At 41.5% G+C, this 15,000-nt stretch overlaps 1 protein-coding gene across 5 annotated transcripts in view; it reads left to right on the top strand.

Moving 5' to 3' along the window:
* LOC147017951 (glutamate receptor ionotropic, delta-2-like) overlaps positions 1-15,000 on the top strand; it is an 878,371-nt gene that overhangs the window by 808,885 nt on the left and 54,486 nt on the right. For all 5 annotated transcript variants that reach the window (XM_085897090.1, XM_085897092.1, XM_085897091.1 and 2 more), the window contains one exon: positions 14,633-14,831. In XM_085897090.1, the coding sequence (XP_085753216.1) occupies positions 14,633-14,831 (199 nt within the window). The remainder of the gene's footprint in view (positions 1-14,632; positions 14,832-15,000) is intronic.

Here is a 15,000-nt window from a genome sequence, read left to right as displayed (position 1 = left end):
CGCATGCTGGCGGGCGCGAATTCGCAACAATATATATGTATATATTTGTGTATATATATATATATATATATATATATATATATATATATATATATATATATATATATATATATATATATATATATATATATATATATAATTCCAGCAGTGTGTGTGTGTGTGTGTGTGTGTGTCTGCGACCGCCGTTTCTCGACAACCACCGGTCCTATCTGATTGTAGCTTGCCATGAATATTGCCGGGGACCCGCGGATGTGCCTTTTCAAGGTTTGATATTAATCGGACGAGCTGTTCCCAAGTTACGGCCATTTTATTGCTTTTTTCAGTGTTGGAAAGGTGTATATATCGCAGCTGAAGTGTCGTTCCACCTTATCATGCCATTTTTTCCCAAAGATATCTCAGTATAATGATAACAGCATATCAATAATAATAATAATAATAGCACAATAATTGGCAGTAATAGCGAATGAAGTGAGCTTCATACTTAACGCGTGCACGTAAGAGAATAGGAAACAACAACAAGAACACAATAGCCCTGGCTATTTGGAATCCGTGTCGTTAGCTAAGACGTTTTGCTTTCAGTTGTTGTTAAACGCTGTGCGGTGTATAAACACGATTGGGTTTTATTTCTATCTTGTGAATAATACTTAACGCGTGCACATGAGAGAATAGGAAACAACAAAAACAACACAATACCCTGGCAATTGTGAATCTGTGTCATTGGTTATGACCATTTTGCCTCCGTTTTTGTTTTGCTTCTGGTTTTTTTTTGTTTTCCGGTTTTTATCATGGGGAATGATGCATGCCGGGAGATCTTGACCAGAAGTGTTTATTTATTTATTCAATTATTTTTTCCCCAAAGTTAATTTTATATTTCCGGAAGTGATTTTTTTCATGACCGGAAGTGTTTATTATGTATTAACATTACCGGGAGTGATTTTGAAACTCTTTCCGGAACTTTTAATTTCTTTTATTCTTGACCAAAAGTGATCGTTTATTTATTTATTTATTCAATTATTTTTTCCCAAAGTTAATTTTAATAAAGATATCTCCCGCATCATCAAAAAATATTTTTTAATCGTGATTTACATTATTTGATCGCTGATCTCGAATCCAGGCCGAAGTAACCGGAAATTGCGTCCAAATCATCAGCTGTGCGGCGCTTGCATGTACCATCGTCTAGTTGGCAAGTATACAGTTGTGAACAAGTTTTATGTAAAGTCAGAAGCGAATGTAAGAAGAATTCTACGTTTGCTTCTGGGCTTTGCCTATTCCATATTAGCAAGCGCAGTGAACTTCATACTTAACGCGTGCACGTGAGAGAATAGGAAACAACAACACAATACCCCTGGCTATTTGGAATCCGTGTCGTTGGATATGACCTTTTGCTTCCGGTTGTTTTTAAACGCTGTGCGGTGTATAAACACGATCGGGTTTTATTTCTATCTTGTGAATATTACTTAACGCGTGCACATGAGAGAATAGGAAACAACAAAAACAACACAATACCCTGCCAATTGTGAATCCTTGTCGTTGCCTATGACCCTTTTGCTTCCGTTTTTGTTTTGTTTCTGTTTTTTTTGTTTCCGGTTTTTGTCATGGGGAATGATGTATGCCGGGAGATCATGACCGGAAGTGTTTATTTATTTATTCCATTATTTTTTCCCCAAAGTTAATTTTATCCTTCCGAAAGTGATTTTTTTCACGACAGGAAGTGTTTATTTTGTATTTAACATTACCGGGAGTGATTTTGAAACTCTTTCTGGAACTTATATTTTCTTTTATTCTTGACCAGAAGTGATTGTTTATTTATTTCATCAATTATTTTTTTTCCCAAAGTTAATTTTAATAAAGATATCTCCCGCATCATCAAAAAATAATTTTTAATCGTGATTTACATTATTTGTTCGCTGATCCCGAATCCAGGCCGAAGTAACCGGAAATTGCGTCAAAATCATCAGCTGTGCGGTGCTTACACGTACCACGGTAAAGTTGGCAAGTATACAGTTGTGAACAAGTTTTATGTAAAGTCAGAAGCGAATGTAAGAAGAATTCTACGTTCGCTTCTAGGCTTTGCCTATTCCATATTAAAAAGAATAACATGATACAATGACCAATGTCTGTCAACTAATAACGACCTTTTTATCCCCCGCCGCATGGCGGAAGGGGGATATTGTTGTCACCCAGGTCGTCCGGCTGTCCGTCTGGGCGTCAACATTTATAGCTGAGTGTGATAACTCATAAACTGTTCGCCATATCGATTTGAAATTTGGGTCACACCTGCACCACCTGAAAAGGAAGAACCCTATTGATTTTGGGCGTGGCCAGATCCAAGATGGCCGACCGGGGCGGCCATCTTGAAAAAAATGTTTTTTCGCCGTATCGATTTGAAATTTGAGTCACACATGTACCACCTGAAAAGAAAGAACCCTATTGATTTTGGGCGTGGCCGGATCCAAGATGGCCGACTGGGGCGGCCATCTTGAAAAAAATGTTTTTTGTAATAAATGGAAAACTGCTTATATGATTTCAATTATTTTTGGTTACTACGTTCTTCACCCCTGGGGAACTTTTTCGAGATGATGACCAAATGGTGTCTTGTTTCCAATTCACCTCCCTCATTATCTGGAATATGTATGACCTTTTTCATTCAATGGCGGGGGATTCCCCATCTCTGATGGTATATTTTATTGTCTGTCAACCAATAATGACCAATAACGTCTGTCAACCAGTGACAGGACACGATGCTATGACGTCATGAATGACGTCACAATTAGTATTTATTTATTTATTTATTTGCACGATTGACGTCACAATTCTTCTTCTTTGTTTGGTATGACGTCACAATCGACGCTGGGGACCTGAGTATGTGCCTTTTCAAGGTTTGATATCGTTCTTCATCCGTTTCAGCTGTTTCCCAAGTGTTTCCCAAGGTTTGAAAGCTGTTTTTTCCCAAGGTTTGAATTAATTGTTCAAATTATTCATTAATCCCAAGGTTTGAATTTTCCCAAGGGAAACAGCTGTTTCCCAAGGGTTTGAAAGCTGTCTTTCCCCAAGGTTTAAATTAATTGTTCAAATTATTAATTAATCCCAAGGTTTGAATTTTCCCAAGGGAAACAGCTGTTTCCCAAGGGTTTGAAAGCTGTTTTTTTTCCCAAGGTTTGAATTAATTGTTGTGCTTGGTAGACATTTGTGAATACATTGACAGAGAGGGAGGGGGGAGAGGAGGGGCAAGAGAGGGGAGGGAGAGAGGAGGGGTGAGAGAAGAGGGGCAGAGAGGGGGTGGGAGAGAGGGGAGGGAGAGAAGGGAGGGAGAGAGGGGGCGTCACAATTCAAGAGAGGGGGAGAGAGGAGGTGGCGAGAGAGGGCGTGTGAGAGGGAGGGTGAGCGAGGAGGGGCGAGACTCGGTGGGAGAGAGGAGGGAGAGAGGGGGGAGAGAGGAGGGGCGAGACTACGGCAGAGAGAGAGGGGGCATCACTTCTTCTTCGTTTGATATGACGTCACAATTGATGCTGGGGACCTGAGTATGTTTCCCAGGTGTTTCCCAAGTTATGGCCATTGATGATACGGTTGGTCCAATCTAATTGAAACAATGCCCCAATCCAGTCATCGTTTACGAGAGCAAAGGAATGAAGCTGCACATACTGACACGAACCTTCGGGCACGCACCTACGATTGACAAAAAAAAATCTAATATATATATATATATATATATATATATATATATATATATATATATATATATATATATATATATATATATATATATATATATATATATATATATATATATATATATATATATATATATATATATATATACATATATATATATATATATACATATATATATATATATATATATATATATATATATATATATATATATATATATATATATATATATATATATATATGAAAAACAAGGACCCACCCACATCTCACACCTGTAAATTGAGGGAATAACCAATTAGCTCTCACCGAATCAATTAACCCAGGTAACTCGGATTATCTATCTATAATTCCAGCAATGTGTGTGTGTGTGTGTGTGTGTGTGTGTGTGTGTGTGTGTGTGTGTGTGTGTGTGTGTGTGTGTGTGTGTGTGTGTGTGTGTGTGTGTGTGTGTGTGTGTGTGTGTGTGTGTGTGTGTCTGCGACCGCCGTTTCTCGACAACCGCGAGAGAGGTGGACGGGAGAGGGGTGTGAGAGTGGGGGCAGAGAGAGAGGGCGAGAGAGAGGGGCGAGAGAGGAGGGGAGAGAGAGGGGGATGGGAGAGGGGGTGAGAGTGGGGGCGAGAGAGAGGGGGAGAGAGGATGGGTGAGACTAGGGGGGAGAGAGGGGGCGTCACAAGTCTTCTTCGTTTGATATGACGTCACAATTGACGATTGGGACCTGAATATGTTTCCCAGGTGTTTCCCAAGTTATGGCCATTTATGATACGGTTGGTCCGATCTAATTGAAACAATTCCCCAATCCAGTCGTCGTTTACGAGAGCGAAGGAACGAAGCTGCACCTCCGGGCATGCACCTACGGTTTCCCCCACCTACGGGCCCTCACTCGTATGTATAAATATATATATATATATATATATATATATATATATATATATATATATATATATGTATATATGTATGTATGTTTGTCACGATTTGTCCCCACCACATTTCCGCAGGGCGCTCAAGGTCCGCCAACAACCCCCTTCTGGTAAAACCACCAAAATCACGAATCACTGCTCACCTTCACTCTTTCATTCCTCTTTTTTCCCGCCTTTGGAATAAACTCCCTCACTCTATTAATTCCCATTCTTCCCTTCAGGCCTTCAAAACAGCTGTTCACCACCACCTCTTATCATCCCCCAGCCAAATCCTAGATCTTTTCTACCCCCGATAATCCACCCAAGCCCACCTCCTTCAAATTCACTGCTTTCCTTCCTGAAAGTCCCTGTAATGTCCATCTTCTATTCCCCATGTTCCCCGTCCCTTCCACAGATCTCCTAATGTCTCTGTTCCCCACTGTTTTGTCCTTCCCACTCCCTCCTCTCTTGTCTCATGTCCCCCATGATGTGCGTTGTGTGTTAGCTCTCATACGAGCCTCGAGAAGTTATACAAAAAAAATGGTCTGAAATTGTCCAAAGGCTCTCAAAAGTGACGAAAGGGTCGAAAAAGGTCTTCACATTTCAAAAGGGTCCAAATGGGTGTGAAGGGGTATAAAAGGTCGAAACAAGGTTTAACTGAGTATTAAAGGGTCTCGGGGTGTAAAAGGTATAATGGGATTTACAAACCAGACAGGGTGCAGAGGAGTGAAGCTGTAGTAAAGAAATTACCTCATGTTCATAAATAAATCAACTCTGGAGTGCAACTTGGCAATAATGGGCCAAATGACCTCCTCATGACTGTTTAAACTGCCTATTTCAGTGCATCGTGGTAAAAAAAAATCTCATTGTAGAAAGTTTCGTCATGAATTAACTTTGGGAGGTCAAAGCAGTCAGGTCACAAACAAAAAACATTTCGCTTTTATATATAGAGATGGACAACCTATTTTCCTGCTGCAGCCTCTTCTTTCTCTTCTCAGGGAGGTGGCATCACTTTTGTCTTCCATCAACCAGCTTACAGTGAGATCTCTTGGCAAAGCCATAGCTAATAGAGAAAAGCTCTATCAGAACCTCATTCAAGGTTCTGGGAAAGCTCATCCAGAAACGTCCAAAAACTCCTTCAATGGCTCTTTTTGATATGTCATGAAAAAGGTTGTTATATTACTGCTCTGGAAAACACCCCCCCCCCAAACCCCTGTAAGTGTAAAACTCCATAACATTTGGACATGCATACAAATCCCCATGCGTTAGCTACGTAGTTTTTGAATGGCCCCTTCGATAAGACATCGTTAAGAGGCTGGACATATTGGTAATATTGTAAGAAATGAAATATGTCTCAACTGTGATTGAATATTTCTGTGATGGTGACCAGGGTTACCGGCTCCACCCACGAATTTTTTTCTCCTCCCTGAATTTTTCACTGAATTCCTGTTTCTACCAATAATACACTCAAATATATTTCTCATTTTAGGTGAGACATCCATGATTAAATTAATCAAACATCTACGATCAAATTACAAACAAAAATGAAATCACAATGTTAACTTCATTATTAAAAACGAAAGGAAGTATATTTGAGGTGTATATTTGGTGAAGTTAACTAAGATGGTAACCTTTCTTTATACCAACTTTTTTTTTTTCGTCCTTGTGAGTTATGCCTTCAGATGATCAGTAAAAATTACCTTTAAAACCATGTATGGGTTGTGTTTGTACTTCATTCGGTTTTTGAATGATTAGCGCATTTGACAGGTCACGTGACTCCTTCACCAATCTTACCGATCATGGTAACGTCTTAATTTACAGTTAGTTTTTCACATTTGATACCATATTTATTGATCAGAGGTTACCACCTCACCAAATATAATATATCGGTATCCAGGTTGAAATCTGAAAGAAAATGGGATTTTTATGAAGCATTGTATGTATGGATCTCCCTTTTCTGAGATGATGACAGGTGACAGCTCGTGTGTTTTTAATTTATGAACTGTGAGAAACTGACTGTTTAAAACCCTTATTTTGGTGCACCGTCCTCAGCAATGTGATCCTCTATAGTTTTGTGGCAATTAACCTTGGGAGCTCAGAGGAGTCGTGTCACAAACAAACATTTTCCATGTATGTGTGTACATATATATATATATATATATATATATATATATATATATATATATATATATATATATATATATATATATATATATATATATATTGTCTCAAAAAGGGAGTTTTGACAAAACGAGATGGATTAGTTGGTCCGGTGACAAGAACAATTCGATTAGATTTTGGTTCAGATCCAGCCCATCGGTGTGATACAAAACGTAAAGTGTTCAGCCTGGTGGAGGTATGCGCTAAACCGAGTGCCTTTCTTGTTTAAAATGTCAGGTATATGGCCACCATGTATGTATGTAAGTAAATATGTATGCCCCAACAAAAAGTACTCCATAAATGCATACATACGCACATGGTCTGAAAGTATGGTGCAAAGTATACGAACCTTTGACCTGTCTATCCTCAGATCTATTCCTGACCAGACAATAAACAAATTTGCCTTCCTTTGGTTGGACGTTAAGTCTGATGTCCTGTCTCATCATATTGTTACGGTTGTGGAAATTCACAGAACACCCTACAGGTTCCCCAGAGGTCAGTTATGTCGATGAAGGCGTGTCCAGATTAGATTTCCCCACCGATGTCTAAAGGGAATTATTCGTGAGCCGGGCTGTGCATCTTTGAGGTCGCGTTATTCTGTTCTATCGTTTATTTCAAACAACTCAACTCAACTCCCGCCCCGAAATGACGGTTGGAACTCAACTCCCGCCCCGAAATGACGGTTGGAACTCAACTCCCGCCCCTAAATGATGGTTGGGACTCAACTCCCGCCCCTAAATGACGGTTGGAACTCAACTCCCGCCCCGAAATGACGGTTGGAACTCAACTCCCGCCCCGAACTGACGGTTGGAACTCAACTCCCGCCCCGAAATGATGGTTGGAACTCAACTCCTGCCCCGAAATGACAGTTGGAACTCAACTCCCACCCCGAAATGACGGTTGGAACTCAACTCCCGCCCCGAAATGACGTTTGGGACTCAACTCCCGCCCCGAAATGATGGTTGAGACTCAACTCCCGCCCCAAAATGACGGTTGGGGCGTGTCCCCCAGAGAGAAGTCGCACCCCCTCCCCCCCCCCCCGCGTGCCGGGAAGGGCGGGGCATGACGGGCGGGGGAGAAAAAAAAACCGTGCGTTCGCTCGAGTGGGAAGTAAAACGGAGACGTCAGGTTCAGGTCGAGTTGGCAGTTTGGAAAGCTACAGGATGACAGAGAACGGAGGCTGACTGAGAACGGAGGCTGACAGAGAACGGAGGCTGACAGAGAGCAGAGGCTGACTGAGAACGGAGGCTGACTGAGAACGGAGGCTGACAGAGAACGGAGGCTGACAGAGAACGGAGGGTGACAGAGAGCGGAGGCTGACAGAGAACGGAGCTGACAGAGAGCGGAGGCTGACAGAGAACGGAGGCTGACAGAGAACGGAGGCTGACAGAGAACGGAGGCTGACAGAGAGCGGAGGCTGACAGAAAGCGGAGGCTGACAGAGAGCGGAGGCTGACAGAGAGCGGAGGCTGACAGAGAGCGGAGGCTGACAGAGAACGGGGGCTGACAGAGAACGGAGGCTGACAGAGAGCGGAGGCTGACAGAGAGCGGAGGCTGACAGAGAGCGGAGGCTGACAGAGAACGGAGGCTGACAGAGAGCGGAGGCTGACAGAGAACGGAGGCTGACAGAGAGCGGAGGCTGACTGAGAGCGGAGGCTGACTGAGAGCGGAGGCTGACTGAGAACGGAGGCTGACAGAGAGCGGAGGCTGACAGAGAGCGGAGGCTGACAGAGAGCGGAGGCTGACAGAGAACGGAGGCTGACAGAGAGCGGAGGCTGACTGAGAGCGGAGGCTGACTGAGAGCGGAAGCTGACTGAGAGCGGAGGCTTACTAGAGCGGAGGCTGACTGAGAGCGGAGGCTGACAGAGAGCGGAGGCTGACTGAGAGCGGAGGCTGACAGAGAACGGAGGCTGACAGAGAGCGGAGGCTGACAGAGAGCGGAGGCTGACAGAGAGCGGAGGCTGACAGAGAGCGGAGGCTGACAGAGAGCGGAGGCTGACAGAGAGCGGAGGCTGACAGAGAGCGGAGGCTGACAGAGAGCGGAGGCTGACAGAGAGCGGAGGCTGACAGAGAGCGGAGGCTGACAGAGAACGGAGGCTGACAGAGAGCGGAGGCTGACAGAGAGCGGAGGCTGACAGAGAGCGGAGGCTGACAGAGAGCGGAGGCTGACAGAGAGCGGAGGCTGACAGAGAGCGGAGGCTGACAGAGAGCGGAGGCTGACAGAGAGCGGAGGCTGACAGAGAGCGGAGGCTGACAGAGAGCGGAGGCTGACTGAGAGCGGAGGCTGACAGAGAGCGGAGGCTGACAGAGAGCGGAGGCTGACAGAGAGCGGAGGCTGACTGAGAGCGGAGGCTGACTGAGAGCGGAGGCTGACAGAGAGCGGAGGCTGACAGAGAGCGGAGGCTGACAGAGAGCGGAGGCTGACAGAGAACGGAGGCTGACAGAGAACGGAGGCTGACAGAGAACGGAGGCTGACAGAGAACGGAGGCTGACAGAGAACGGAGGCTGACAGAGAACGGAGGCTGACAGAGAACGGAGGCTGACAGAGAACGGAGGCTGACAGAGAACGGAGGCTGACAGAGAACGGAGGATGACAGAGAACGGAGGCTGACAGAGAACGGAGGCTGACAGAGAACGGGAGCTGGTGGAGTCCGGTCGGGTGCGGGCGGACACACCGAGGGTCGCCGTACGAGAACCCATCGAGTCGTCTCCAGGGCGACAAGGTTGCCTGCACGGTCTCTCATAGCCTCGCAGTCATCCCGGCTCTGAGGAACATTAAAGGCCTGCGGGCCCTGTTCTTACCCTTTACTTTCCTGGGGTTTTCTTTGCATGGAAGTTGTGGCACCTTGTCCTTAAGTAGAGAATTGTTATAAGTTTACATAATAAATAGACAACCGCTGTAGGGTCTTTTTGCTCGTGTTTTGTCCCTTACCCCCATTGCATATGTGCCTGTGTATAAAGAAATGCCATTGTTTGAATGTTCACCTACTCGTTGCATCCTATTCCTCCATTGAGCTGCTGTAATAGCGTTCGGAATAAATAGCTGGTTGTTAATACCGATAAGCCAATCGGGTCCAACGGGGCCTCGCAATAATACACTGCTCGGCAAATCGCAAACGGAGCGAGCTGCTTAAGCGGCTCGTTTCCAAGCAGGTCCCGTTGAGGTACAATCTTTCGGTAGTCTGCCCACGCGAATAATTAGGTAAATCGACCATTCGGCGATCGGACCCTGTAGTGTGGGTAGAGTATTGACAAGGTTGTGGTGTGCTTAAAAGCACACCCGTAGCTGGATTTTGGCGTTGATCCGAAAGCTGCGACTCGGATTGCCACGGTCAGTGGGCGCGTGCGGCCACGAATTAGCTAAAAGTGGTCGCCCGCACGCTGGCATGGTGGAGAACCACAACAATATTATTTGGTTGTTGTAAATTATTGCATGGTGAAGAGTGCAATATTGTCCCCAGCACTCTTTTTCAATTACAAATTCCTGCCCAAATTACCTTCAAAGGAACATCAGACCTGAGACCTGGCATTCAAGTGCATGAAAGACTTGTGCCAAAAAGGTTCACTGGCCAATCCCAAAAGAAGCGGTGTGGGGGTCATCACTGCATTTATTGAAGTATTTTTCTCCGTTTAAGCATACGTGATTAATTTGTTTATTCATTGAACTTGCAGTGGATACTCAGTAAAGTCGTTTTCACAAGCAGTGTTAAGCATTTCTTTTTCAGGCACATAACTTGTCAGGAATGACAATGGTAGTGCAATGTTTTTAAAAGAAAGTTCATCCTGAAAATTTGTAGGTGACCACACCCACAAAAATTCATTTCGGCCCATCCATGAGCATGATTCTCGTGAAATATCATTGGTTTAAAGAAAAGAGAGCTTAACTGTAAAACTGTCACGTTGAAAATCTTGACATCATTGATCGAATTTATTCCTCAACATGCAGCATCCCTGTGTTTTTCATCAACATCATACTTCCTATTATTAACCTCCGCCATCTTCAAAGATGGATGGAGGTTACTGTTTTCACCCCTTTCTGTTTGTTTGTGTTTGTGAACTATTACGGAAAAACTCCTCGACGGATTTCGATGAAACTTGGTGGGGGGGTTAGGTATGGTCCAAGGATCATGCCATTAAATTTTGGACTTGGTCCCCCCCCCAAAAAAAATTGTTAGAGAAAAAAAAAGTTTTTTTTTTTGCATTTCTACATGTTTTAAGTGATTTCCAACCCCCCCCCCCAAAATATTTTTTTTACCCCACCCCCCAAAAAAATTGAGAAATTTTTTTTTGCATTTCTACATGTTTTAAGTGATTTCCAACCCCCAAAACAAATAGAGAAAAATTTTTTTTTTGCATTTCTACATGTTTTTAGTGATTTCCAACCCCCCAAAAAAAAATTTTTTTGAGAAAAAACTTTTTTTTTTGCATTTTTACTTGTTTTAAGTGATTTCCAATCCCCCCCCAAAAAAACATTGTTACCCCCCCCCCAAAAAAAAATAGAGAAAAAAATTGTTTTTTTTGCATTTCTACATGTTTTTAGTGATTTCCAACCCACCCCCAAAAAAATTTTTTTTTTGAGAAAAAAACTTTTTTTGCATTTCTACATGTTTTAAGTGATTTCCAACCCCCCCCCCAAAATAATTTTTTTACCCCACCCCCAAAAAAATTGAGAAAATTTTTTTGCATTTCTACATGTTTTAAGTGATTTCCAACCCCCCAAAACAAATAGAGAAAAAATTTTTTTTGCATTTCTACATGTTTTTAGTGATTTCCAACCCCCCCCCAAAAAAAATTTTTTTTTTTGAGAAAAAATTTTTTTTTGCATTTTTACTTGTTTTAAGTGATTTCCAATCCCCCCAAAAAAACATTGTTACCCCCCAAAAAAAAATAGAGAAAAAAATTGTTTTTTGCATTTCTACATGTTTTTAGTGATTTCCAACCCCCCCAAAAAAATTTTTTTTTTGAGAAAAAACTTTTTTTTTTGCATTTCTACATGTTTTAAGTGATTTCCAACCCCCCCCCAAAATAATTTTTTACCCCCCCCCCAAAAAAAAATTGAGAAATTTTTTTGCATTTCTACATGTTTTAAGTGATTTCCAACCCCCCCCCCAAAATAATTTTTTTACCTCCCCCCCCAAAAATGGAGAAATTTTTTTTTGCATTTCTACATGTTTTAAGTGATTTCCAACCCCCCCCAAAATAATTTTTTTACCCCCCCCCCCAAAAAATGGAGAATTTTTTTTTTTGCATTTCTACATGTTTTAAGTGATTTCCAACCCCCCCAAAAATAATTTTTTACCCCCCCCAAAAAATGGAGAATTTTTTTTTGCATTTCTACATGTTTTAAGTGATTTCCAACCCCCCCCCAAAAAAAAAAAATAGAGAAAATTTTTTTTTTGCATTTCTACCTGTTTTTAGTGATTTCTAACCCCCCCCCAAAAAAATTGTTCGAGAAAAAAAAAATTTGCAACATTATTTTCAGCAAAATTTCGATTTTTTTTTTTTTCTTTTGCATTTTTTCGTTTTAAGTGATTTCCAACCCCCCCCCCCCCCAAAAAAAAAAATGTTGGAGAAAAGAACTATAACTCTCAGCACTGTTGACATCATATTTAATGAATAAGATATAAGGTTCACTTGAGTGACCCAGCAGTATTGGCGGCGGAGGTTTTGCACTCTCCCGAGTGCTCCCCCTCTAGTTGTTACATCTGAACTCCGCATAAACATTAAATATAGGAATATGCTGTAAGTTATGATTAATGAAAGAAAAACCACTCATGATGAAATATAAATTTCCAAAATCCTGCATCATCCTGAAGTTTCTTCCAGCTTGGTGTAGCTTTCTCTTGATAGACCCCAACAGGTGTTGGGTGACATTTTTAAGCAACAAGAAACTTTCACTGTCTCTGACAAAGGGTTAATGCCTGAAATGTCAGTTTCTCTTTACTTCCCACAGTGGTGAGCATACCTCAATCAACATCCTCTTGATTTCATCCATAGTTCTATGGATCTACAATATGGCCTTCACCAGAAAGATTAGATCTTCATTCAACATTCCTCAACATCCTTCTGTGTATGAATACCAGGCTCAACGAACTGTCATGGTTTGACATTGTCATGAATTCCCATATTCTTTCACCACTACATGCAGGGTTCACATTTGAATGTTTGCTCTGTCAGGTGATTTCCCTGTTAGGTGTTTTTTAGGTGTTTGTGATCAAATAATCAAAATATGAGGTGATTGTTATGATGTTCCTTGGTTTATTTGGGCACGGCTAATACCTTATAGTGAGATGCATCGTTTTGTCTCCCAATCAAAAATGTCCTTCCTCTGGGACTTGATTCTTTGAAACTGAGTCATGCAATGGCTACCGAACTATTTATGTTGTCTCTTTATGATATTCACAGTTATGAAAATCAGGATGCACTTCTGGGTATTTGGTAGCTCATTGCCCACGCAACAGAAGATGGCGTTTTGCAATAACTTATATATGTCTGTCTGTCTGTGTGTCTCCGAGCTGTAACTTTTTATCATTTGAGCTTTTGTCTTGAAGTTTTCAACAAAGCTTTATTATGAGAATATGGAGAAAACAATAATTTTGTTGAAATAATTTTCATAACTATTATTTATATTATTATTATTATTATTATTGTTTGATACTTTTTTGGCCCTTTTTTTTTTGCTCTTATTTTTTTTTTTTACATTTCTTTTTCTCAACAATCACTTATCCGATGGACACAACATTTTCAGGGGATGAGTGACCCCCATGGAGAATATTTTAATTATAATTGTGACTTCATAGGTCATCTTGAATGTTTTAATTATAATTGTGACATAATAGTTCATTGTAATATGGCAGCCATCTTGGATTAAATACAACTAATTAAAACATTATATCTCTGAAATCCCTGATCGGAAAAATTTGAAACTTGGCACATCTCATTCTACTCCCAATGAGGTATAAAGGTTTGTAAGGATGATGTTATCGGTGAAGTGGAAGACCAGCCAGAATTGTTTTTTTTTAATCAAAATGCTTGTTTACCATTGAGATTCAGTGTTTATGTCCAGGCCCTAACATTTTTACCAATTGAGAGCTTTTGTCATTAAATCTTAAATAAACCTTTATTTATGAGATTATGGAGAACACAAATGAATAAAATGTACAATTATTTTTAACTCTCGTTTTTGTCAAGAGTACAAAGCAGATGCGGATGGGCTTTGCATTTTCAGATGTTTTCTGGTTTCTCGATTTGTTTTTTGTTTGTTTGTTTTTAACTGCCAAAAAGGGTTGTCCAATAACTTTAGGTTTGATCATTTATCTTCATTACAATGAAAATTATATGTCATCGTTTACGTACGTGCTATTACAATAATGAACATAATCATCATCATGTACCGTGCTCTATGCAGAGCGTTGGTTCTGCCGAAGCAGTTTGTTGACGAGGGCCTCTCCAACACAGGAAGTCAGGGCTCGAGTTTGGAACTTGGCTCGGCTGCTGGCTATAGCTGATATTACGATAATGACTTGTTTTTTTTCAGTGAATGCTCACAAAAGATGTCTAAAATATTGTTTTTATCCTGCTCCGAGCAAAGCTTTGAACACTAATTGGACAGTTTTTGTTTCCTTGCTTTAACAGTCATTATTTTCAGTCCTGTACTTCGCATAGAGTTTTGTATAAGTTAAATTTTTTCAAATTAACATTTTTGGACCCTTATAAGAGTCTTTAAAAGGTATAAATTTTGATTGAGTGCAGTATTTAATGATTTGCAGAGTCTTTTGTTGTCTTAAGGACCGTTGTGCACATCTATTTATATTTGGTTATCTATTTCTTGGTGCTGTTTTACACCTGACCTATCTGGAAGCTTTCTTACTTTTCGACTTTGATACTTGTGTTGATCTTGTTAGATCGCTGCAGGAGCTCGTGCGCCAGACTGATGTTACTTTTGGCACAGTGTTGCATTCTGCACTCTACGAGCAGCTTCGCATGCGTGCTCTCAACCCGGCATCTCCTGAACACAGCACATATGTTCACCTGTGGACAACTGTTAGTCGCAACAATGGCTCCGAAAACTGCGTACGAGATGTTGCCGAGGGACTTGCTCGGGTAAGCACCCACAATACATCTTGGATTTCCATTCGGCACTGTAAATTCATGGCGGTTTAGTCACAGTCTTTCTCGATCAAAATAACATTTTAGACAATTGTGCTGTTGAAGTTTAAGCAATGAAAATACGGAATTACCCATCTTGTTGTACTTTTACCCATTAATGCTT

Source organism: Eptatretus burgeri, chromosome 10 (assembly GCF_056783735.1).
Source record: "Eptatretus burgeri isolate ZD-2024b chromosome 10, Ebu_testis_v1, whole genome shotgun sequence".
Taxonomy (NCBI): domain Eukaryota; kingdom Metazoa; phylum Chordata; class Myxini; order Myxiniformes; family Myxinidae; genus Eptatretus; species Eptatretus burgeri.
The sequence above is the reverse complement of the archived record's forward strand: the minus strand, read 5'-3'. Positions and strand labels throughout refer to the sequence as shown.